Genomic DNA, 22,380 nt, shown 5'->3' on the forward strand with positions numbered 1-22,380 from the left:
CTTTTGTATTAGACCAATCTGACTGACTGTAAATGTGTTGAACAGAAATGGGTATACAGAGAAATCTCCAATTTTGAGTATTTGATGCAACTGAACACCATTTCTGGACGCACTTACAACGATCTGTCGCAGTATCCTGTGGTAAGCACATTTGATATATTTTTTTTCACAATATATTTATTGCCTTTTTATCTTTTTTATACAAAACACACAAACATACACCTGCACTATCACAACAAGGACATACAAAAACATAAACAAAAAAACAGAGAAACAGAAAAAATAAAAAAAGGAAAATTTATCCCATGTTCTCATCCTGGATATTAATAATATGGCTCGCAGAGCGCGAGTCCCTCCGCTTGCCCTTAGCAAAATAAGTCAATGTAATGGTGCAAGTTGTTGGTATTCATTTATTTTCAGTTCCCTTGGGTCTTGTGTGATTATACCTCTCCCACTCTGGATCTGGAGGACCCGTCGGTGTTCAGGGACCTATCCAAACCTATTGGTGTGGTCAACTCCCGCCATGCACAGAATGTCAGAGAAAAGTAAGCAGTCATTATGTATAACAATGTGAATATGTCTGTTTTTGAACTAAAATGGCTGCAAATCAGTAGCATTATGTCATTTTCCAATGTCTGCAGCAAACATGTGAATGCAGCAACAAGGTTTAGGTTTGAAAATTATCCCTGAATTGCCACCTTGATGTGGCATAATGCTGATGATAAAAAAAAATATTTGGATGCTTAAATCATTAACCTTTTTTGTTTTTGTCAATAGATATGAGAGCTTTGAGGACTCAACAGGCACCATTGACAAATTCCACTATGGCACACACTACTCAAACGCAGCAGGGGTCATGCACTACATGATTCGCATGGAACCATTCACAACCCTGCATGTGCAGCTGCAGAGTGGCAGGTGGGGAAAGTTTTGCCGGTGCATGATATGTCATTAAAGATCCCTGGTATTCAAGTGGTCTCATGTTGGTGCGCATCCCATGTCGTCGTTTAAGGTTCGACTGTGCAGACAGACAGTTCCACTCAGTGGCAGCGGCCTGGCAGGCTCGCATGGAGAGTCCCGTTGACGTCAAAGAGCTCATCCCCGAGTTCTTCTACTTCCCAGAATTCCTACAAAACATGAACGGTGAGGGAAATTTAATGAAAAAAGCTGCCTTGTTTTTGTTTGAGATTTAAAATGGTGATCTACCCATGATGTATAAATATTTGTTTAGCAAAATCAACTAATGCACACCACTGCTGTTGTAGGCTTTGACCTGGGACAGTTGCAGATATCTCAGGACGCGGTGGCGGATGTTCTGTTGCCACGCTGGGCCACGTCCAGAGAAGACTTCATCAGGAAGCACAGGAAAGCCCTGGTGAGACTTCCAATGCATTTAGTTTCTAACGCACTGTATTGAGATTGAGCCATTTGAGGTGACACCAACTTGCGTCTTGCACCTTTAGGAATGTGAGCATGTCTCTAATCACATCCATGAGTGGATTGACCTGATCTTTGGATACAAGCAGAGGGGCGAGGAAGCAGTGAATGCCCTCAACGTCTTCTACTACTGCACTTATGAAGGTAAGGCAAAAGTGAATACTCTTCCTTGAAGTGTTCTTTTCTTCTCCTCATTTTAACCTTCTTGCTTCTCTGTGTTCTTGGTCGAGACTCATTCTTGCTCCTTGTTTGGCCCTGCAGGTGCAGTAGATCTAGATGCGATTGCCAATGAGACGGAGCGTAAGGCCCTGGAAGGCATCATCAGCAACTTTGGACAGACTCCCTGTCAGCTCCTTAAGGTATAACACTAAAACTAAAACCACTGCCACGTTGATTCGATAATCAACAAATCCCTGTGAAGTTCTGTTTATATCTGAATCCTTATATCACCATCCAGGAACCTCATCCTCCTCGTATGTCAGCTGAGAACGCAGCAAGGCGGCAGGCCCGCCTGGACACTTTGCCCCCAAATATCTTTGAGCAGCTCCAAAAGCTCCGGCCATTTGTGGAGGTGGGCTGTAAAATATTTTACAGTTCTGTCATGATTATTCTCATCTTTCATTGTTCCTCTAAATATGTAACTCATATATGTTGTGTGTGTGTGTGTGTTTGTGTGTGTGTGTATTTGCTTCAGGTGATAAGTGATGGGCTTCCTCTGGTCCAGGCAGTGGTACCAAAGAACCAGAATCGCTCCTTTATCATCCAGGGCTCAGATATACTGGTATGGTTCTTTCACAATGGACCACATATAAAACTCAACACAGCACTGGTGGCTTTGAGATGTAATTTTTAATTAGTAAAGGTTTACAGTTTTTTATTATGTTATGGCATTTTTTTCTCAACAGGTGACCGTGAGTTCAAATGGGTTGATAGGGACACACAGTTGGCTGCCATACGACAAAAACATTGCCAACTACTTCACCTTCACTAAGGACCCCACCATGACTAACCCCAAGTGAGTTCACTTTAGTGAAAAATACACATGCTGTATATAAGTGCTTTTTAATCTTTCTGCTGGGTGTTATTTTTCACTCTGAAACAGAGTCAGTTAAAACATCACATCCCATTATTTCAAAAGATGCATAACACCTTTCTTCCTCAGATGGAACCCTCACATCTATCACTTTATCCTTCTTTGTCCTCGAAGCTTCAAAGCCCATACAATTAATTTGGTTTAATGGATCTTATTTTAAACTGAGCTTGAACGTGGATCACATAAACTTTGAACAGTTGGGTTTTTATTTGCAGATGTCGTGACAGTTTAATGTTCTGATTTTTAAATCTGCTCCAAATTTAGGCCACAGCTCACTTCTATCTCTTGTTCCTAACTTGCTTTGATATTTCCAACAATGCTTTGCGGTCCAGAACGCAGCGTTTCTTGAGCGGACCTTTCTCTCCCGGAGTGGAGATCAGCACTCAGGTGCTGGTGGTCTCCAACGACGGCCGCCTGCTGTTCAGTGGAGGACACTGGGACTGCAGCCTCCGTGTCACCCAGCTGGGCAAGGGCAAGCTGGTTGGCAGGATCTGCCGGCACATTGGTGAGTTCTCATTGTCCTATGTCTAACTTAAACATATGCTTTGCTTCAGTGTTGCATATTGAATTTTGTATATTTCTGTTCCACAAAGACGTTGTTACCTGCTTGGCCCTGGATCTCTGTGGCATCTACCTCATCTCTGGTTCAAGGGACACATCTTGTATAGTGTGGCAGGTTCTACAGCAGGTAAACATCTTCAGATCTCCTCTAGTCTCCATCTAGACTTGATTATAAACTGCCATCAAGGTTAACTTGTATGTTCATGTAAACAGACTAGTATTCATTTGTTTGTACCTTGACATGTTTCGACTACTTCCTGCAGTCTTCTTCAGAAGCGTCTGTTTACATGAACATACAAGTTAATTTACAAGTTAAACTAAATGAACCTTTTTGTGCCATCACGGTTGTGCCTACGCACATAGATTACCCTTTTGTTTTGTCCATCAGGGGGGCTTCTCTAGCAGCCTGTCTCCTCGGCCGGTGCAGGTTCTCTCTGGACATGACCAGGAGGTCACCTGTGTGGCCATCAGTACTGAACTGGACATGGCCGTCTCAGGGTCAAAGGTCAGAGATAAGACACTCTATAGTATATGCAGTTACAAACCACACAATATGCACAATAAGTAACAAGGTAATAAAGTAGGGCTGCAACTGATGAATATTGTCATTTGTTTTAATGGGATGTTTAATTTCTTGATTAGTTGATTAATCATTAATTTCCCTAGAGCCCAAAGTGATGTCAACAAGTACCTTTTTCAGTGGTTCAGTGGTCACTGTCCAAAACCCAAAGAACTTAACAATAATATAGTTAAAAGATGAAAATTCTCATATTTGAGAAGCTGGGGAAGTTTTCGCTTGAAAAATGACAGAGGTTCTATAGGTCTGTGTTGGTCTGAAATATTTGGTTCAAACTAAAATAACCACAATATGCTTAAAATATTTCTTGGATATGTTCCAAGCAAACTGTGATGTGGTTTATTAGTAGTGAGAATGTAATTTGTTCCAGCTACGGGAAACAAACACTGTATAGGTATGAAGAGACAGATGTTGCCATCTTATAGGCAGGGGTTGTTTATAGCTTTATAGCTGTTTTTTTCATGTGCTTCTACTCAGAGAAGATGCATAAACGCTGATTATGCCAAGCTGTAGTTTAAGGGGCTTTACATAGATCTGTTTCTCTCCGTTGCTAAAGGAGCAGCATGACAGGTTGCCAAAACTACAATTAACGTTCTACTTGTGAATCCATGTGGCTTTAGTTTAAGAATACTGATCTGCATCGGAAACAAAAAAAAACACAAGAAGAATCATTCATTGCAAAAGCATAAAAGTGCAGGAGCGAAACGTGGGTCTCACTTCACTGTTCACTTTGTTACAGGATGGGACTGTGATAGTGCACACTGTCCGCCAAGGCCAGTTCCTGCGAACACTGCGGCCCCCGGGCGACAGCTGGGTACCGGCCCAGATCTCTGAGCTCCAAGTGGGCATGGAGGGCCACATTGTGGTACAGACCTCGCTGGAGGAACGCCCTGGTCGAAAGGTACATCAATGCAATACGGTACAGTGCATAACTCAACATTTAAACAAGTGTCTCAACCTGCTTTTGCGGATGGTACGATGGCATAGAGGAAGAGGGTCCGACCAGTAACCTTGTAGTCGCTGATTCGAAACCCCGGCACCGGACAGGAGGGTGTTACTTGTAATACTAGTGGTGGCTGATATTACATCTACGATGCCATCTCTACCATTGTGTCCTTAAGCAAGGCACTTAACCCCAAACTGCTTCTGGGATGCTTTACTATGGCTGACCCTGCGCTCTGACCCCCTCTGAAGTGTGGGAACTTGAGAGGGGATATGCAAAAAGATGAATTTCAATGTGCCTTGTGTAAATTGACTAATAAAGATAATTTAACTTTTCTAATCCCAATATTCTGTTTATCCCTGCAGGGCAAGTACTCCATTCATGTTTACTCAGTAAACGGATGCCTGTTGTCCTCCTTCAACATGGAGGAGCAGATGACTGCTCTGCACCTGGTGTCTGAATACATCATCGTGGGGACGATGCAGGGCGGCCTCCACATACGAGATTTATACAGGTGAAGAAACAAAGCTCCATTAGTTCATTGTGATGCTGCTGTCAGCGTGCAGGCAGGCTTTTTAGAGAACGTCTGGTCTCAGAGGTTGGTTCTTCCAGTGTAACTCTTTTCTGTTTGACAGCCTGGATGCTTTGGTAACACCCCTGGCCTTGAAGGTTCCTGTGAGGAGTGTGTCCGTCACCAAAGAGCCCAGCCACATCCTGGTGGGACTAGAGGACGGGAAATTAATTGTGGTGGGAGCAGGGAAGCCGGAGGAGGTGAGAGAAGCAGGACATCAAGTGTTTGTGCGATATGGGAGAGGGAAGGTCGTAGTGTATGTGTGAGTGTGGGGTAGGGTGGGGGGGTAATCATATGCTAAATACGTGTTGAAACCTAGGTTTTTCAGATGATAATTAAGCTTGTTTTAGCCCTCATCTCTGCTTTAGCCCTCAAAGTTAAGATTAACATGTGTCTACTCCATGTTCTCAGGTTCGCTCAGGACAATTCCCCCGCCTGTGGGGCCCGACACGTCGCATCTCTCAGGTGTCATCAGGTGAAACTGAATACAATCCCACTGAGAATGCTGGTAAATGAGATGAGCGATTGGCTGAGGAACGCCGCAGATAGCGGCACTGACTCAACAAGGCCTTCCTTCCTTTTCATGCTGGGAAACTATCCTCCTCAGCCACTGATCTCTCTGAGAGAGCAACTATACACGAGCACTTTTTATTTTTATTTTGAAAGGATTTTATTTTTAATTTAATGTTTCGTTTGCAGTTGTGTACTGTTTTTAATCAGCATCATTCCAAAGAGTGGCCTTGTTTTTTTGTGGATGGAGAAGAGCTCTGTGTTCAGAGGTGGTGAACTGCATTTGGACTGCATTACAGCGAGTCAGATTTCAGGGACGTGACTCATGCTGAGGCACATACAGCCCCAGACACAGACAGAAGTAACGCTGTGAACTCCCCGGACTCTGTGTTCTTGGCTTCTCTCCTTGTCAGAGGAACAGCTGTGATCCATATGCTGTTGAATGTCCCTAAAGCCGTTGTTTGGCAGTGGCACCTTCTTTAGAAATCTCCTGGAAACTTGAAGAATTACTGTAGACATTGTTCGAGATTTCCACATTGCAATACTGTAAAAAGCCACAAGAGGGTTGACTTGGTGAAGAAAGACATCTGGGGTAGCTGATCACTAGTGAACCAACTCCTGTGTAAGGATCTTCAGTGGTGGACAAAAGGATTTGCTGATCCTTGCACTGGAAGAGCACCACAACAACACATGTGTTTGATTCGGCATTCCTTTAGTCTCCAAGCAATGTGACACTGTTACAATTAAAGCAACAACTGCTTTAATGGTCAAGTATGTGAATATATATACTTTCTAAAAAAAATCCTGATCATGGAACTTGGATGCAATGAAACTCGAGGTGAGCCTTTGGGTGCCTTACACACAATGGAGTAAAGGCCTTCAGAAATGCATCTGTACTACGTGCTATTACTCTGTCCGCCACATGGCTGTGTATATCTCTTGTTATATTTGATCTGAAAAGTGCCTTTTTTAGCTTGTGTGTCTGTCTTGAGCCATGTGTAAACACTGAATTCCAATCACCTTTTTCTCTGTAAAATCACTATGTATCGGATTTGATCCACGCTGGTCTGATTTAAAACACATTTATGGATACTCGGATGGGACTAATAAGATGTCCTTGAACTCGGTAAACCGTTGGCTGGATGCAAGATACTTGCCTGTGCTGTTGCTGTACTGTTTATGAAGCGCTGAAAAACATCTGATGACTCTCGGGACACGTAAGCGAGAAAGCCTTCGAGTGAGCTTTCAGAGGAATTCACTTCCTGCCAGCTTCTTTTACTGTGGTTGGATACGAAGTAGTTGCAGTAATGCAGTGTCATGTGGGGAGAAGGTTGAAGGGAACTATTTGGGGCGAATGCAATACCAATTACAACAAATAATGATAAGTGTGAGTAGGTGTGAAAGAAAATATATATGAAAAACACAAAATCAGTCAATTAATTCTGTCGAAAATCACATTATATGGAAATTACACATCTGTAGTGTGAAACTGAGTGTTGTGTATGTCAGATGTCCCGTAATTGTGTCTCAGAGCCTATTATGTAACCAATGCAGTTCAAAAATGGAGACATCCTGTCAGAATTCTTTGTTTGTTCTTTTAATCATAGTCCTTTATCAAAAAAAGTAAGTTTAAGTCATGCTGTATATAATGTGTTTGATATTATGTGTTGTTCAGAAGTCCTGATACGGGATTCAGGGGTGACACAAAAAAGCCTTAAGTGGCCAGCACTGCCTTGAATTTCCAAATGTTTTCTCTTACCACTATTGTTTAGCCTTTGTATTGATCTTGGAAGATGTGGAAAATACACTCTACTTTTTAAAACTCAAGCCGCCTTTGCTTCTTGTAACTCAAGCATGACAATGGGAATTGTGATCTCTCTCTCTCTCTCTCTCTCTCTCTCTCTCTCCCTCTCTCTCTCTTTCTCTCTCTCTCTCTCGAAATTCTCCTACAATTGATGATAACTGTGACTGCACACTTATCCTGACGATGGTGTTCGCCCATTGTGGAGAAAATGAGCTTTTATTCCTGCGTGTGAACCCAAGCAAGAGGGAAACCAATCCGCTTGCTGCCACTCATGCAGATCATCCAGCTACTGTAATCCTAACCTTTGCATGCGTCTGTGATGTTAGGGTCACAAGTTCACAGTGAGCTGCAGAACACATTCACTTGAAGAGGAGACTTTGATCTACCGGTGGGCCGAACATCCTGCCAGCCTCCCCATAAACACCTCCTGGGGTACAATCAGGGGGGAGGGGTGAAGTGGGTGATAAAAAAAGCGACCTGTAAGACCCCCAGTCAAATACAGACTGCAGAACAGTGAATAGAGGGGTGAAGAGGGCTGCAGCCGCTCTGATGTAGCCCCTATTGACAATGGTGGGAGGGGTTGACACCTTGCTCTCTGTTATTGGCAGTGTATCTCCCTCTGACCTCTGCGGACCCGGGGGCAGGCTAAAGGGGATGGGATGTCATGAAACGCGGCAATTTTAGTGTTGTTCAAGTTGTTCCTGCCAAGAACCACAACAGCCCTCAAACAGGCCTTCGTCAACGACCCCATCCATCTGTGTTTATTTGATGTTTGCTCCAATGCACCGTAAACATTTCATCATATTACCAAGAAGTTTTTGCCATGATATTTAGATGTTTCTTTCTTAAAAACGAAAAATGTTCCAGTGCGAACAAAAACCTGTTTCCAAAAGCAATCAACTTGCTTTAAGAATTTTCAAGACATGAGTATCAACCTTAAGGCCGATTTCTACATCAGAATCAAGAGAGAACATTACCTTCAAAACTTGTTGAAATGAAACATTTTAAAACCCAAGAGAGTAGAGAAATACTACTTGGCAAGATGAAGATCATTGGCAAGATATTCAAACGCGTTTTGGAGCAAGTATCAAATAAATGATGTAATAAACTAAAATCTACATAAGATAAAAAATAACAAGATCCCACTGTATTACAATAAAATTATAACTTTTACAACTTAATACTGAACAAAAAGCACTTCATTTTTACGCTTCGGCCATGAACACTAATTGTTAAGTGAGCATTAACTGACATAATCAAAATGAGACTTTTTTTTTGTTGTTGTCTGTCAGTGTGTATGAATGAAAGAAAAGGTGATTCCGTGTAACTGAAATATGTCTTGAAGTTTTGTGAGGGCGAGAGCGTCCTCTCTGTCTCCTCTGCTCCCTCAGCAGACTTTGAAGTGCAAGTAGTATTGTGTCTGAGAGATCGCTCCATTTGTTTTCCTCTGAAGTCCCCAGGCCCCCCTGCGATGCATTCAGCAGATTTTACAAGGTGTGTCATTTAGCCCACGTTGGTTTTCTAATCTTTTCAATTGCTGAGATCAAACATGTTCTTCTTCTTAAGAGGGTCTTGTTTGATTCACATGGTCTCTTTTGTCTCTGATAACAGCCGATCACAGCTCTATGTAAGTCTCCCTATAGGGTTGTAAAACACTGTCCTGTCACAGACCTCTTTTTAATAGGGTCTTATCCTTAGATTCACTCTTTTATTTTTATTTTTTTGCGATTCACTATTCACTACAGTAGGCTATAACACATGTTGAGGGGGATATACAGCAATATAGTTAATAGTGCAACACATTATAATATAATTTAATATAATACTTTTTTACACATTTTGTTACTGGGAAGATTACGAAAATAATAATGGAATTACAGAAATTCCAACAATTTGTGGGTGCTCTAACAGTACTCCAATAGGTAACAATACCACTGTGCATTCAAAAAGGTCACTTTACCAAAATGTAACATACTTATTATGCAGAATGACCCGTTTCCGAATAATTGTTACATTAATGTTATAATCATTTACACATTTATGAACATAAAATGGGCTAATTTGAATTGTTTAAAATTAAATATCTGTAATTATACATCATAGTTTCCATAATATTATTTATTGATTACAGTTTGTTTTATTAATTATTCATTGTTAAATGAATGATCAAAATCTACAAAGTAACTAGTAACTAATGCTTTAAAATAAGTTGTGTAAAGTCTAAAATACAATAAATATATGTGTAAAATGTAGTGGAGTAATAGTATTCAAGTAGCATTAAATGGAATGACTCAAGTAAAAGTACCTCAAAGTCTAATACTTTTTACTGTTTAGGTACATACTAAACATCTTATTAAAGTGTGAATAAATGGAGACAAAATAAAAAAATGTGGTTGTAAAAAGCAGCAGTGTGAATTGCAAATTTATAAAACAGTGCTGAGTTTTATAAATGTGTAGGATTATATCACCATTTGATGGCCCGTTTACATATTTTGCAGTGGGGGAGAGAGTCTTCAGATAAGTAGCAAAATCTTAAACATTGGAAAAATAGTCTATAACAAGTACAAGCCTAGCACTAAAAGTAAATTCAGTAACTTAAGTAAGTCAGTAGTATGTTAAGGCACTGTACCTTAGGTATCATTTGCGAAACTATACTGCAGTAAAATGGTCAGGGTGAGTGTTCTACAATTCATATTCATAATTCATATTTCTGAATTATATTTAGATATGCATCCAGTATTCTAACTATTCTATATGCTGTTGGAAAGTTTAATCTGCAACAATACAACATAGGCTATTGTATAAACTTGTTGTAAAGCCTTCAGGGGTACACACACACACACACACACACACACACACACACACACACACACACACACACACGCACACACGCACACGCACACACACACACACACACGCGCACACACACGCACACACACACACACGCACACACACACACACACACACACACACACACACACACACACACACACACACACACACACACACACACACACACACACACACACAGAGTGACCGTGTCAGACTTAATTGCTGTTCTCTGCCTTGCCTTTACATTGTTGTGAACGAGTCGAACACGTCGCAAGGGATGCAGCCAATCACGAAGCTCCTCTGAAAATCGCTTCATCTGTTGCAAAGCTGCCGGAGAGGTGGCAGTCATATGCGTCCCGCCGGCTGAAACAGAAGAAACGTTGTGTTAACTTACACAGTAACAGCAGGGATCGCGCTGAAAGAAGGAAATGCGTCCACCGCGCACTTACTGGGGAGAACCTACGGATTACGAAGCCAACGCTTTAAACCCGCTTTCTCATGCGTAAAAAAACCAAAAACACATCTGGACTAAACCTAACTCTACCGTTTGCGCAGCAACCAGACCTTTTTATGAAAAGGTTTTAGGGTCACGTCTTTAGATCGAAAAGACTGGAAAAGCTTTGCTGTGTTTTTTTTCTTTTTTTAAATGCGATCTTTTTACAGAGGGCTGCAGACTTGGGGGAAAGAAAATAAGTTGCGTGAAAGATTTTGAGATTCTCACCGATCCGTCCGATCGAAGTCAAGGAGGGCTTCGGAGACTGGAGACATGAGACCGTTTGTCATCTGCGCGCTTCTGCTGTTAAAAGTAAGCCAACTGCTCGTTTCTGCTGAATACCGACACACTGACATACAATTCCACTATCCAAATGCCTTCATGTAATCTGCTGCTCTCTTATTTCACACCCTTATCGACATAACATCATAACAGTAGCCATTGTAAACTTGAAGCCACTGTGAGTGTGAAAGTATGGAATTCTCTGCAACGTGAACTACAGCAATGTACAAATATATTTCAGTTTAAAAAACGATTTAAAGAGAAAACAATGAATTTGTATGAGCACTTATAGAAATTGATGATTTCTATATTGATGGTTGTGATCATGGTTTGCTTTGTTTTGGAATCAGTTTCATATTGATGTTTTGGTTTCTATGTTGTTTAATTTATTATCGTCATGCACTGACATGCGTTGACATGTAGAGTTTCTTTTTCTTTTTGTTTGTTTTGTTTTGTTTTGTTTTGAGGGGGCAGGAAATATAAGATATTCTTCACCCTGCCTCCTTTTCGTCATGGTTTTATGGATTGTACATGTGAGAATGTTGAAATGAGTTTTGTTGGAAGACACCCATGGACGAAATAATATAAATCAAATCAAATCAAGTGTAATGTTACACCATTATTCCCCAAAGGAAATATGATTAACACTACAGCCATACTTTATTGAAGGCTGTGTTACATGGTTTGATATGATTGTTGTCATTCTGCTCTGTGAAATACCAGTGGAAAGAGTGAGGGGGAGATTTCAGATTAAGTCTCATCCGGTCTTTGTTTTAAAAACAAACTACTCCTTACTTTTTCTGCAATGCTGCCTGTTTCTCTGTCCTACATCTGCTAAAGGCTTTCAAAGAAAATAAATAAATAAATACTATCCACTGAGCCACACATCAGACATGAAGAGAAACACAGGAGCACTGCAGCTTACTACCATTATGCACCCATACAAAGTGATAAATAGTGTACTTTGTAGACTAATGATAGATTCAGTGCTGTCTGATAGTGTATTATTAAGCCTGAATCCGTTTGAATAGAAGAGGTCCCTGCCTCCACAGTTTTCAGGCAAGTATTTGACACTCATCTACCTCAAAAAGCCCATGGGGCTTGTAGTCCTGCCTGGACACGCTCCCCAGAGTCAAAGCACTTTTGTTTGATCAAAGAAGTGCTTAGATAAAAGTTCAGCTTTTAAAATATGTGTATCTTTCTCTTATTATGAGGGTTTGATACTCTAAATCTAATATGCTTTTTCTATTCTGCTTTGCAAACAGTGTGACTTCAACTACTGTATGTTTCTTATGCCCACTGAAATGTTATCTTATGTGCTAAATGATCCTCCGCTGACTCACTGGGGGATTTAGTGCAGCAGCTGAATTGATCGCGACTTACAGTATGTGAGCACACGCTTCATGATTCTCTAACTCACGTTGCTTGTTTACTCTGTGTATGTTGCCATATTTGTTGCTCACAGCAGTTCCTGGTGAGAACGCGGCCTACCTTCCAGTATCGCTGGGGTCTGGATATCCGGAGCAAAGCAATTATCATAATTTTCTCCCAGTTGGTGGTATATAAGTGTGTGTGTGTGTGTGTGTGTGTGTCTATTTGTGTGCGTGGGGGATGGATTAGTTTGTTACCACAGTCATTTGAATTTACATAGAGTAGTTAAGTAGATTTCTTTTGGGGGGGGCAGCAGACCTCAGGGAAGTGGTTTGAGTTTAGAAATGCAAACCTCTTCTCTTCTCCTTTGGAGTATAACATCAGCAGAGTAATAGTTAAGGGATCCCTGTGGGCTGTCTTGTGTTACCCAGGATCATAGGTTATGAGTGAGCTTTCTGTCTTAAAAAAAGACCCCATGTCCTTTAATTTGTCCCTTTTACTCCGTGCACACTACCGATGACAGTAATCAGTGGAGATGGGATGTGCAGCCTACAACTTTCCCTCGGCCCATGCCGCCTGCTGACGAAAGACCTCTCTGTTGCTGTTACAGTCACATTGCAGAGGCTCATGGGTCATTATCTTCACAGGGAGATAAAGCATCCTTTTGTGTGTTTTTTTTGTTTAGATTAAGTGTGGAAACTTCAGCCTACGTGCTTTAAAAGTGGTTTCACAGAAAACATTTCAGGGAAAAGGGAAGGCAGCTCAAACGGTGTGTGTGTGTGTTTGAGTGTGTGTGTGTGTGAGCGAGCGAGCGAGCGTGCGTGCATGTCCTTGTGTGTGATCCACAATGACTGAGTGACTCCGGCAGCCGTGGAGTTGAGAGCCCTATTGAAAGCAGTGCTCCTCGGTGGTCCGTCTGTTCTCACTGGGGAATCCCTCCAGATTGCAGCTTCTTACCTTAATGAAAAAAAACCAACTGCAGCTCCCTTTACTTCAGACTTTCCGCCAACAGATAAGAGTGAACATTTTATTTGGGTAGAATATATCACATTTTATATTGAAAAACTAAAAGTATCATGGGTCGTTTTTTTCCCCCTCAAAACCGTTGCATGCATTGATGATGAGCAAGCTAACCTAGCAAGCTCAGTGATGCCAGGACCTGGACATAAATCAGGGTACCAGAAAAGAAAGGAAAAGAAAGGGAACTTTCAAGGGCTTTAGTCCCCCTGAAAAATTCCTTAATATCAGTATTTCTGCTAGCAGAAGTGTATTTTCAATTCAGAGATACTGTGATATTTCATCAAGTTTTGAGGTGTCTTTGAAATTATTCTGTATATTTTATCTATTATTTTCTAAGAAAATTAGAAAATTACATATTTAGCCTTTAAATGAAGGTGGCAGATGGTTGTTATACTGATGAGGAAAGCTTCTGGTAGCAGTGCTATCATGGTTAACCCCCCCTACAGCATTGGTGTGTCTAAAAGCTTACATTACAGGAAATGTTAGAGTAAATGTGCCAAAAAGCAGGTGCAGAGATCTTGCAAGAGCAGAACATTTTCCGCTCACTATTGGGCAGAGACATCGTCGGTGTCTCTGCCCACTATTATTTCCAGTAGCCCACCTTAATCTAACTGGCTAGAACCGGCCCTGTGTAAAGGTATGTGTTTATGTAGGAATAAGCGCATCATGCACATTGATACAAGTTCAGTATGAGTAAAGGGGGCCCAATGACTGGACCTTTTCAGGGGCCCAGTCATTTGTCTGGGCAGGCCTGTAGACAGATATCGTAGAAGGTTTCTCATGATCAAAAGTAGTTGATCATAAAAATAAATAAAAAAATTTAGTTTATCCTCTGGTGTTACAAAACCTTATGATTGACAAACGTAAGTTGTAGTGTAAAACTGTAAACTGTATGGATTGCTTATAGTATTAAGTGTACCCCAGACCCACTCCAGCCCAGGCACGGCAAAATGTCAGAAATCCTGCCAGAGGGAAAAAAATAAAACAGAGCTGCTGTCACCAAATATTTACCAAAGTGTAGATTGAGAGCTAAGAGGTTAGCTTTTGTTAGGAAAAAGAGCTCCATCTATCACATGGAGAGGGCCGACCGGAGCTACCAGGAAGCCTTTTGTGAAGCAAAAAAGTTTTTACGACCCAGGCCTGGTCTCGGTCTGCCAACTCCAAACATCCTGCTGGTTCCTGTCTGCTGGATCCCACTACTCAGACACCCTAATACCTCTGATCTGGGTTCTGTGGCCGGTGCTCAGATATCATCAGGCTCCTCTGTGAGCGCCGCAGTAAAACTGGCTGTTGTTTTTGGAACAAGGGTGAGCCCCGTTTCAAAGCTGTTTCTCCTGTAGTATCAGCATGGAACATTTCAGTGTTTTGTGACTTGGGGGCATGGCAGTGTGTGTGTGTGTGTTTGTTTCTAGTGGGCTTTTTGTTGGAGGCTTGACAGGTTGGTACACGTTGTCCTGTGTGTCTTTGCAGACTTCAGAGACAAAGAGAGACATCAATGGGTTGTTTAGCTGTTACTTTTCCCCTTCGCAGGAGGTTAGTTGTTAGACATCTGTTTGCCCATGTCAGCCCCCAGGTGGAGTGGGCCAATCTCCCTTAAATGTGCGCATGTTTAAGATGCCGTCGTTCAAGAGCCTGGAGAAGGGGAGTGAAATACTGACCTTCACAGACACACCTGCAGGGCTCGGGAGACTTCAAAGGCCCCCCTCTCACCCAAACAGACACTCGCATGCTGGGCAGCCTTGGTTAAATGAAACCCTTGCCTGGGGCTGGAACCGTCTCCTTTATATACTTATCTGCCCCCCCCCCCCCCTGTCTTTTTTCTTATGTCAAGAAACACACATTCTTACCACTGTATTCACTCACACAGTTACAGAGTGTCATTCACCATGATTTTGGAATGGAGTGGGAGGGCGGAAGCTCTCTTAACTTCTTCCTTCCTCCTCTTTCCCAGTGTTTTTCTTCGCCACTTTTATGTCTTATTCTCTCCACCGCTCCAAAGCCATCTGATTAAAGCCAGCCACTCTTGTCAGGCACCAACCCCTGCTGCACAAGCCGTTAGGAATGTCCGATCTTTGCCTCATGTCATAACTCATGTTGGGCTCTCGATTACCCACTTGCAGATAAGAGCCCAGAGCACTTTAAAGCGCGAAAACTGAGGAAGATGGCAAGATAAAAAAGGGTCATTTTCAGTTCCCTGCTTCTTTAACTGCACAGGGGTGGGATGTGTGTGATTTTCTCCCCACATGTGGTGTAATGAAGAAAACGTCTTCTTTCATTTTCTCGTTTGGTAACTACCTCATTTAGCCTACATATGGTATGGACTCGAAATAAAGACGGTTGACTTAAGATTAGCTTGTATGGATAGTAGTTTAGTTAAACAGTGGTGCTATTTTACTAACTATTGCATATATTTACTGTAGGTTGCCCTGGGAGATGCCTGTGCCAGTGGCCAGCACACTGAATCAGGACAGTGTTGCAGTCTGTGTCCTGCTGGCTTCGGAGTGGAGGTAAAGTGTGGGAAGCAGGATACCAAGTGCGCACCATGCCCACAGGGTAAGCAATTATAATCTTATGTTACTCCACCAATGAGGAATATATTTTACCTGCCTTAACATTATCTCTGTCATCTGGCTGGAAGATTGTAAACGGTGGTGCATCTCATCTCATCACTGCTAGTAATACTGTATTTGCACATGGTTTATTGACTGACACTATTTTTTTTCATCTGTTTCCCAGGAAAATTTTCCTCATCCGATGGCCTTGGACCTTGCCTTCGCTGTGCAAAGTGCCCACCGAGTGTTCCCATGTTTGCCTCTTGCTCGGCCACTCAAGACACACAATGTGAATGCGACAACGGCTACTTCTTCTTGAGCGCCCACGGCCTGTGTGCGCCTTGCTCCAAGTGCACTGGCTATGAGGGTGTTACGAGGGAGTGTGGCCCACAGGGAGACAGGCTGTGTCAGAAATGTGGCCCGGGAACATTCACTGAGGAGCGCATTAGCACCAAACCCTGCCAGACCTGCACCCAGTGCTCTGACAGTGAGGTGGAGATCCGAGCCTGCATGCCCAACTCCGACACACTCTGCATGGGTGAGTTGTATGAAGAAAAAAAGTGCATTGAATCTGAACGGACAAGTCTGGCAATATCCTCTATTTGTGTCCTACTCTCAAACAATCACATGAAAAGATACTCTAGACATGTCAATAGGAATGTTTGGGGTCTAGCTCAACAGTCATTTTCTAAAATTCCGTGAACTTTAAAAAAGGGAGCCTACTTGCCAATTGATTGATTATTTTGTGTGTTTCTATAAATACAAAGGCATGTTGAATAGTAGCCAAATAACATAAGAAATTCCAGAGTTGATACAAATCTAATACAAGTACCCCTTCATCAACGCTGATTGTTATTTAAACCAATCATCGAACGCTATTTCAACATATCAATTCTTCTTTTTTCTTTCTTTTTGACCATCATTTAACTTTTGGCTATTTTACCATTTTTCCATTACTTTAAGCCAATTTTATTTAGGCTTTTTAAACAGTTGCCAACATGTTTTTGCCAAACATGATTCATTGTAAACATGTATTTATGACTTTCAAATATCCCGTGCATTCATTTTAGTTTTTGGAAGATGAGTGCATCGTCGTTGCGTTCTGTATTTAAATGGTATTTGCTGGCAATAATAATAAATATATATTTATATATATTCTAAAATAAATATAGAATAGTGCCATCCTCATCCCTAAAAGACCTGATGCAGGAAAAGATAAAAGAGAGAGGAGAAGGGAGGGGGAAAGGGCGAGGGAGGTTCTGTGAGAAGAAGAATACAGGGACATGTGGTCAACACCTGCGTCCACACCTCATCTGAACACTCTGTATCACTCCGAGCTGGGAAACATGAGTAGTGAAGAAAAAAAGCCCACTTAAGTGCTGTAATCCAATTGGTTTGAGTTTGACAGGTCTTTAGGTTAACTGCCCTCATGAACCCCTGAAGGCCAAGGAAGGCTGCTGACCCTGACACCATAGCCTGCTATGCTCCCAAATGGCTCCACTCGCTCACCAGGAGCAAGGTCATCTGTACACACTCTTGTCCCATATGTCACGACCCTTGGACCCCCCGAGGAATCAGCGTAGTACTCGTAGCTTTTGATCCCAAAATAGGCAGACCGCAGGAGGGACAACCAAGGGCTGGGAATAGGGGGCAATGAAAGGTTTCAAAACCCCAGGGGACCGGTGGATGACCGAGCGAGGCTATCATTAACATCAGGCGCACAGGCTTCTGTGGAATGATTTCTGGCGTTCATTAACTCAGTCCAAATGTGTGTCTGATGAGCATATGCATCGATACTGTTCCCTGACACGTCTCTCCCTTTTTTTTCTCTCAATCTCCATATAGACAAGAGGCTGCACATTCTGTCTCATCCTGGTTTGGATGAACCCGATGCCACCAGCTCTGGTGTTGAGGAGGGGATGGACAGTACTGGAACACCCAAGTTAACCCCACAGGTTGAGGGCGGCAGCAACAACATCCTGGCCTACGTGTCCGTTCTGGCTGCCGTGGTGCTGGGTTTGCTTGTTTACGTGGCTTATAAATGGTGAGTTTTTTGTTGTTGTTGTTGCTCTGGGAGGGTCCTTGTCCTTAGACGCCGGATATAATAAGGATGATAAGATTGAGCCGGGGATGGAAAATATAGCTCAGTGTGGGGGTAGCGTAAACTGACATTGTTTTTTCTTCTCTGCGATTCTCAGCTGGAGATCGTGTAAACAGAAAAGGGCTCTCTCCAAGGCCCGTGCGGCTGAGCTGGGAACATCTCCAGAGGGGGAAAAGCTCCAAAGTGACAGCGGCGTTTTCCTGGACTCTCACAGCATACAGGACAACCAGCCCAGCAAAGGTGCGGTAGTCAAAAGGGTCTTTGAACGTTTACTAAATGAAGGTTTTTTTAAAGGATTCAGAAGACATTTTAACATTGTTACTGAAACAACCTTATTTTGACTGAAAGTGTGCTAAAATGATCTTGCTGCTGTTTAGATTATTGAAGAAGAAAAAAACATGAAAATGACATGTGACCCAGAAGACTGCAGCACTAATACAAACTAAATACTATCCGTATTACTTCACTGTTTATAATAGTTAATTACTTGTATGTTCATAACAGATTTTCAAGTCCTTGTTTCTGAAGCTTCCAATTACCTAGGCGTTGCCAAGATAAAGGATTATGTCACAAAGACATTTAGTTTAATGTTCCAGACAGAACACTATTGTCTTCCAATTTCTCTTATTAAGGCATGTCTGTATAATACTTGACTGCTAGCAATGGTATGTAGCAGTGTTTTTGTGAGTGGGTGCCCAAATGGTTTCTTGTGTCTTATGCGAGTGTACAAAAAAGACGTGTAGAATTGATGTGCTGTCCTAACACCAGTTTCAGTCTTTAGACATTCTGTGGTAGTAATGCATCAAGAAATGTAGCAACGTTCCAAAAACAATGTGGGTTTTAAAATATTTTGCTTTGTAAGTTAATACATATAATAGGAAGTAAATGCACATATGTTCTGCAATAAATGTGTTTTTGGAAAAAAGAATAAATGTAAACATAATTTTATTTATTTACAATAAAATTCCAAAGGGCACCTTTAAGTTCCCAATGTCCCACACATGAATTATGATGAGGAAGGTTTCACATCCATAAAATGTTGAATTTTATTTCACGAGACCTATCATTTGGAGTATAATCTGTTGTTTTTATTGCATTCATCAATTTGTTATTGACACAAAATAGGTAATGATGATCGTGTTTCCATAGGCACTAAGAGGGACAGCAAGCAGGACAATCGTCTGTACATCAACCTACCCCCCCACAGACAGGAAGAGATGGAGCGCCTCCTGCAGGAGGGAGGGGGCCGGGGTTGGAGGCAGCTGGGCGCAGCGTTGGGCTATGAGTGTGAACAGCTGGACCTGTTTGGGCGTGGAGAGGCCCCCGCACACACGCTTCTCTCTAACTGGGCCCAGAGAGAAGGCTCCACTCTGGGACTGCTGTGCTCGGCGCTGGCCCGCATCGAGAGGCCTGACGTCGTAACAGTTCTTACCTGCCCCACGCAGGGTGTTTCTGTGGTCTGACTGGCTCCAAAAACACACGTATGACACTGAAAGACTCAAGCGAAGAGATTTAATTTTCACTGACAAGAGAGGCACTCTGATAACACACATCTGTCATTGTTGCAGGCTCCCGCTGATAGCACTGCTTGCCTTGTCGAACACTTATAACTCTTCTTCTCTTTTTTTTACTAAGTGAACAGAAATTACTCTTGTAACACTTTCCTCTACCCAAGTTAATGTCACCATTTGATTTTACATGGATGGAACTGCATGAAAGGTTTTTTTTGCATCGAGTCTGTTATAGCTACATAACAAATCACCAGCTACCAGGAGCACTACTACGATTGTTCAAGTCTGGTTAAGCCTCAATACCTTGCTCAATGGACAATGCAGTGGCAGATTGGATCGGACGTATAATGACCTTCATATACACAGCATTGAGTGAATTAACAACATTGTTTACATGCATGCAAAACTTGGTTACCGTGAGTATTTGGTCGGTGGCACGATACAGAATAATATGTTTACATGTGTTGCACGAGTGTTAATATTCTAAAGACCTCTGTTTACATGTGTGTTTGGACAGCAATCAGTTCTATCCTCTGACCCCTCAAAATATTAGCAGCCTTCCACATGCTATTGTAAACAAATAATGGCAGTTTATACTATCAAGTTTCTAGTCTGGCTAGCCTTTTTTATCTGAATAACAACTTTAGGAACAACTTTGGTATTGCAATAGATTTCTTGCCAAAAGGAGACTGTTTCCTGCCACACTGTCTTCCAACATGATGTGAAATGGCATTGGGCACGCAACCGAAAAAGGGGAAGAAAAACTATAGCAACCCTAAGGGCATTGCCACCTGTTTTCCATTAAAATACAAATAATTAAGGGTTACATCTACCCAATCATCCCGATGATGCTTGCAGTTGCCATATTCTTTATAGAAACACTTTGTCGAACGTGAAAATGGGAATAACTCGATAGATTGTTGCCTTGTTCCGTCTATTTCTTTCTTCTTATTTTTCTGCTGCCACCACTAAGTAGCCTTGGTATTTATTTACACTGAGGATATATTATGCACCATGATGTTTCAAATCTGATCAGAAGATGCATTCTGTGAAATATAAAAACACCTTTCTTAGCTCTTCCTAATAATCATCTACAGTATGATTGTAAATATCTTAAATATTGCTTTGTTTTGGTTGATAAGTCGTGACTTAAAGGTAATTTCAATAGACATGGAAATATTGTCCTTACATTCAGAACACGGCTCAATTTTGTCACCTGGATTCCTCATATAAGACAGGAGAGCAAAATCCAAAGACACTTGTAACATCATTGCTTGTGTCCAAGTTGCCATCTTTCTTTTCTATTTATTTCCTCACTGTTGCAAGTCTAAAGTTAAATAAAACCTATGAGAAACCAAGGACATCGCTATGATGGCCTCAGGTGGTTTAATATTTTCTTAACGCCAGCCATGTTTGGTTTTGTGTATATATTACCTTTTTGTATGCATCAATGTGTTTTTGTAAGAGTTTTATTCATTTAATAAATAACCTTGATAAGTCAGTGCTCTTTTGTTTTAACAGGACTCATACAGTATATGATACACCAGGGGTGCATGATTGTGGCTCAAATAATTTTAACAACATTCATTAATTTTAAAAGACATATATACAGACATGGTTTGAATAAATAATGATAGCCAAAAGTAGGTTATGTAGCCTTCTGTTAAAAAAGATAGCTACAAGTAATGGATAAATGTTGAAAAAGACAAAAGTAAAGGATGGTAAAACAAATTAATATATATAGCAAGGTAGCTTATGGTTAGAAAATAAATGTTTGTGTATATGCTTTTGGCAGAGATTAAGAACAGATTGTACATGTAAACTACTATCAGTAAATGCTGAATGGTTGATAATAGTAGCTTAAAACATAGATATAGAGTTGAAAATAGCTTGGATAAATGGATTAAACAAATGGCTGTCTTGATGAAGGGGTACTTAAATTAGATTTATTTATATTTTAAATCTGGCATTGCTTATGCTGTTTTGATACTATTTAACATGACTTTGTACTTATAGTAACACCAAAAAGATGTTCCACTAAACGGCAAGTAGGCTACCTCTTTTAACGTACAAGGACTGATGAAAATGATTGTTGCCTACAGACATGTCCTGTCACTTACAGTAAAGTTATAAAAACCACTTGATGGATTACATGGTCAGGAAGTTTGAACATATTTATATAATATTACCTCTTATCGAGGGATTTAGTGTATACGAACATTTCCTATCCCTTACCCTGAGGGAAATCAGTTAAGAGGTATTTAATAATCTAAGGGTGAAATTAAAATAAAACCTTCATCCAAAATATTCCAGAGGAAAATTTCCTGTTTCTTGAACTGAGGCACAATCCGATTCCTGCTCTCCCCCTCTGCTCCAAACTCAAATCTGTTTATGATCTCTTTGCATTCAATTCTAAGTGGGAGCAGGCAACTTTCATGGCCTAGGGCAGTTACATGCCATCACACACTCCAGACGGGACTGCTTAACTGCGGTCTGGAGCACACAGGCATGGGGCTATGGAATGTGCATGCACTGGGAGGGGGGTTGGGACCGAGGAGAGAGAGAGGCACAGCAGCGCCTCTCTCCACTCATCACAGGTCTCCATATTTAGAGCCGTACACGTCTCTAATGAAAGCAGTCGATCACTTTGATTCCCTTTGCAGGGGCCAGAACATCTGGCTCAACACTATGCTTATGTGCTGTAGTGGCATTTGTGCTGTGT

At 41.5% G+C, this 22,380-nt stretch overlaps 2 protein-coding genes across 7 annotated transcripts in view; both read left to right on the forward strand.

Moving 5' to 3' along the window:
* Positions 1-7,513, forward strand: part of nbeal2 (neurobeachin-like 2) — a 34,748-nt gene extending 27,235 nt beyond the window's left edge. For all 6 annotated transcript variants that reach the window (XM_080039768.1, XM_080039770.1, XM_080039769.1 and 3 more), the window contains 17 exons: positions 46-141; positions 421-545; positions 778-918; positions 1,013-1,143; positions 1,266-1,375; positions 1,464-1,581; positions 1,699-1,796; positions 1,895-2,008; positions 2,132-2,218; positions 2,343-2,452; positions 2,863-3,035; positions 3,124-3,218; positions 3,480-3,596; positions 4,408-4,569; positions 4,977-5,125; positions 5,247-5,382; positions 5,594-7,513. In XM_080039768.1, the coding sequence (XP_079895894.1) occupies positions 46-141; positions 421-545; positions 778-918; positions 1,013-1,143; positions 1,266-1,375; positions 1,464-1,581; positions 1,699-1,796; positions 1,895-2,008; positions 2,132-2,218; positions 2,343-2,452; positions 2,863-3,035; positions 3,124-3,218; positions 3,480-3,596; positions 4,408-4,569; positions 4,977-5,125; positions 5,247-5,382; positions 5,594-5,698 (2,067 nt within the window). In that variant the 3' untranslated portion in view covers positions 5,699-7,513. The remainder of the gene's footprint in view (positions 1-45; positions 142-420; positions 546-777; positions 919-1,012; positions 1,144-1,265; positions 1,376-1,463; positions 1,582-1,698; positions 1,797-1,894; positions 2,009-2,131; positions 2,219-2,342; positions 2,453-2,862; positions 3,036-3,123; positions 3,219-3,479; positions 3,597-4,407; positions 4,570-4,976; positions 5,126-5,246; positions 5,383-5,593) is intronic.
* A 3,147-nt stretch (positions 7,514-10,660) lies between these two features.
* On the forward strand, positions 10,661-21,153 carry nradd (neurotrophin receptor associated death domain). Its single transcript, XM_080040233.1, has 6 exons — positions 10,661-11,133; positions 15,915-16,047; positions 16,231-16,584; positions 17,892-18,090; positions 18,245-18,387; positions 19,297-21,153. Exons 1-6 carry the CDS (start codon positions 11,095-11,097, stop codon positions 19,608-19,610), a joined length of 1,182 nt encoding a protein of 393 aa, XP_079896359.1. The 5' UTR covers positions 10,661-11,094; the 3' UTR covers positions 19,611-21,153.
* Positions 21,154-22,380: the final 1,227 nt, after the last annotated feature.

The sequence above is a fragment of the Ammodytes marinus genome (assembly GCF_949987685.1).
Source record: "Ammodytes marinus genome assembly, chromosome: 13".
Lineage (NCBI taxonomy): Eukaryota > Metazoa > Chordata > Actinopteri > Uranoscopiformes > Ammodytidae > Ammodytes > Ammodytes marinus.

What these genes read in the sequence shown, in the direction of transcription:
- nradd (XM_080040233.1), top strand. Translation starts at nt 11,095, where the DNA reads ATGAGACCGTTTGTCATCTGCGCGCTTCTGCTGTTAAAA. An exon ending in GCGCGCTTCTGCTGTTAAAA is followed by an intron (nt 11,134 to 15,914) that starts GTAAGCCAACTG and finishes TATTTACTGTAG; the next exon opens with GTTGCCCTGGGAGATGCCTG. An exon ending in GTTTACGTGGCTTATAAATG is followed by an intron (nt 18,091 to 18,244) that starts GTGAGTTTTTTG and finishes TGCGATTCTCAG; the next exon opens with CTGGAGATCGTGTAAACAGA.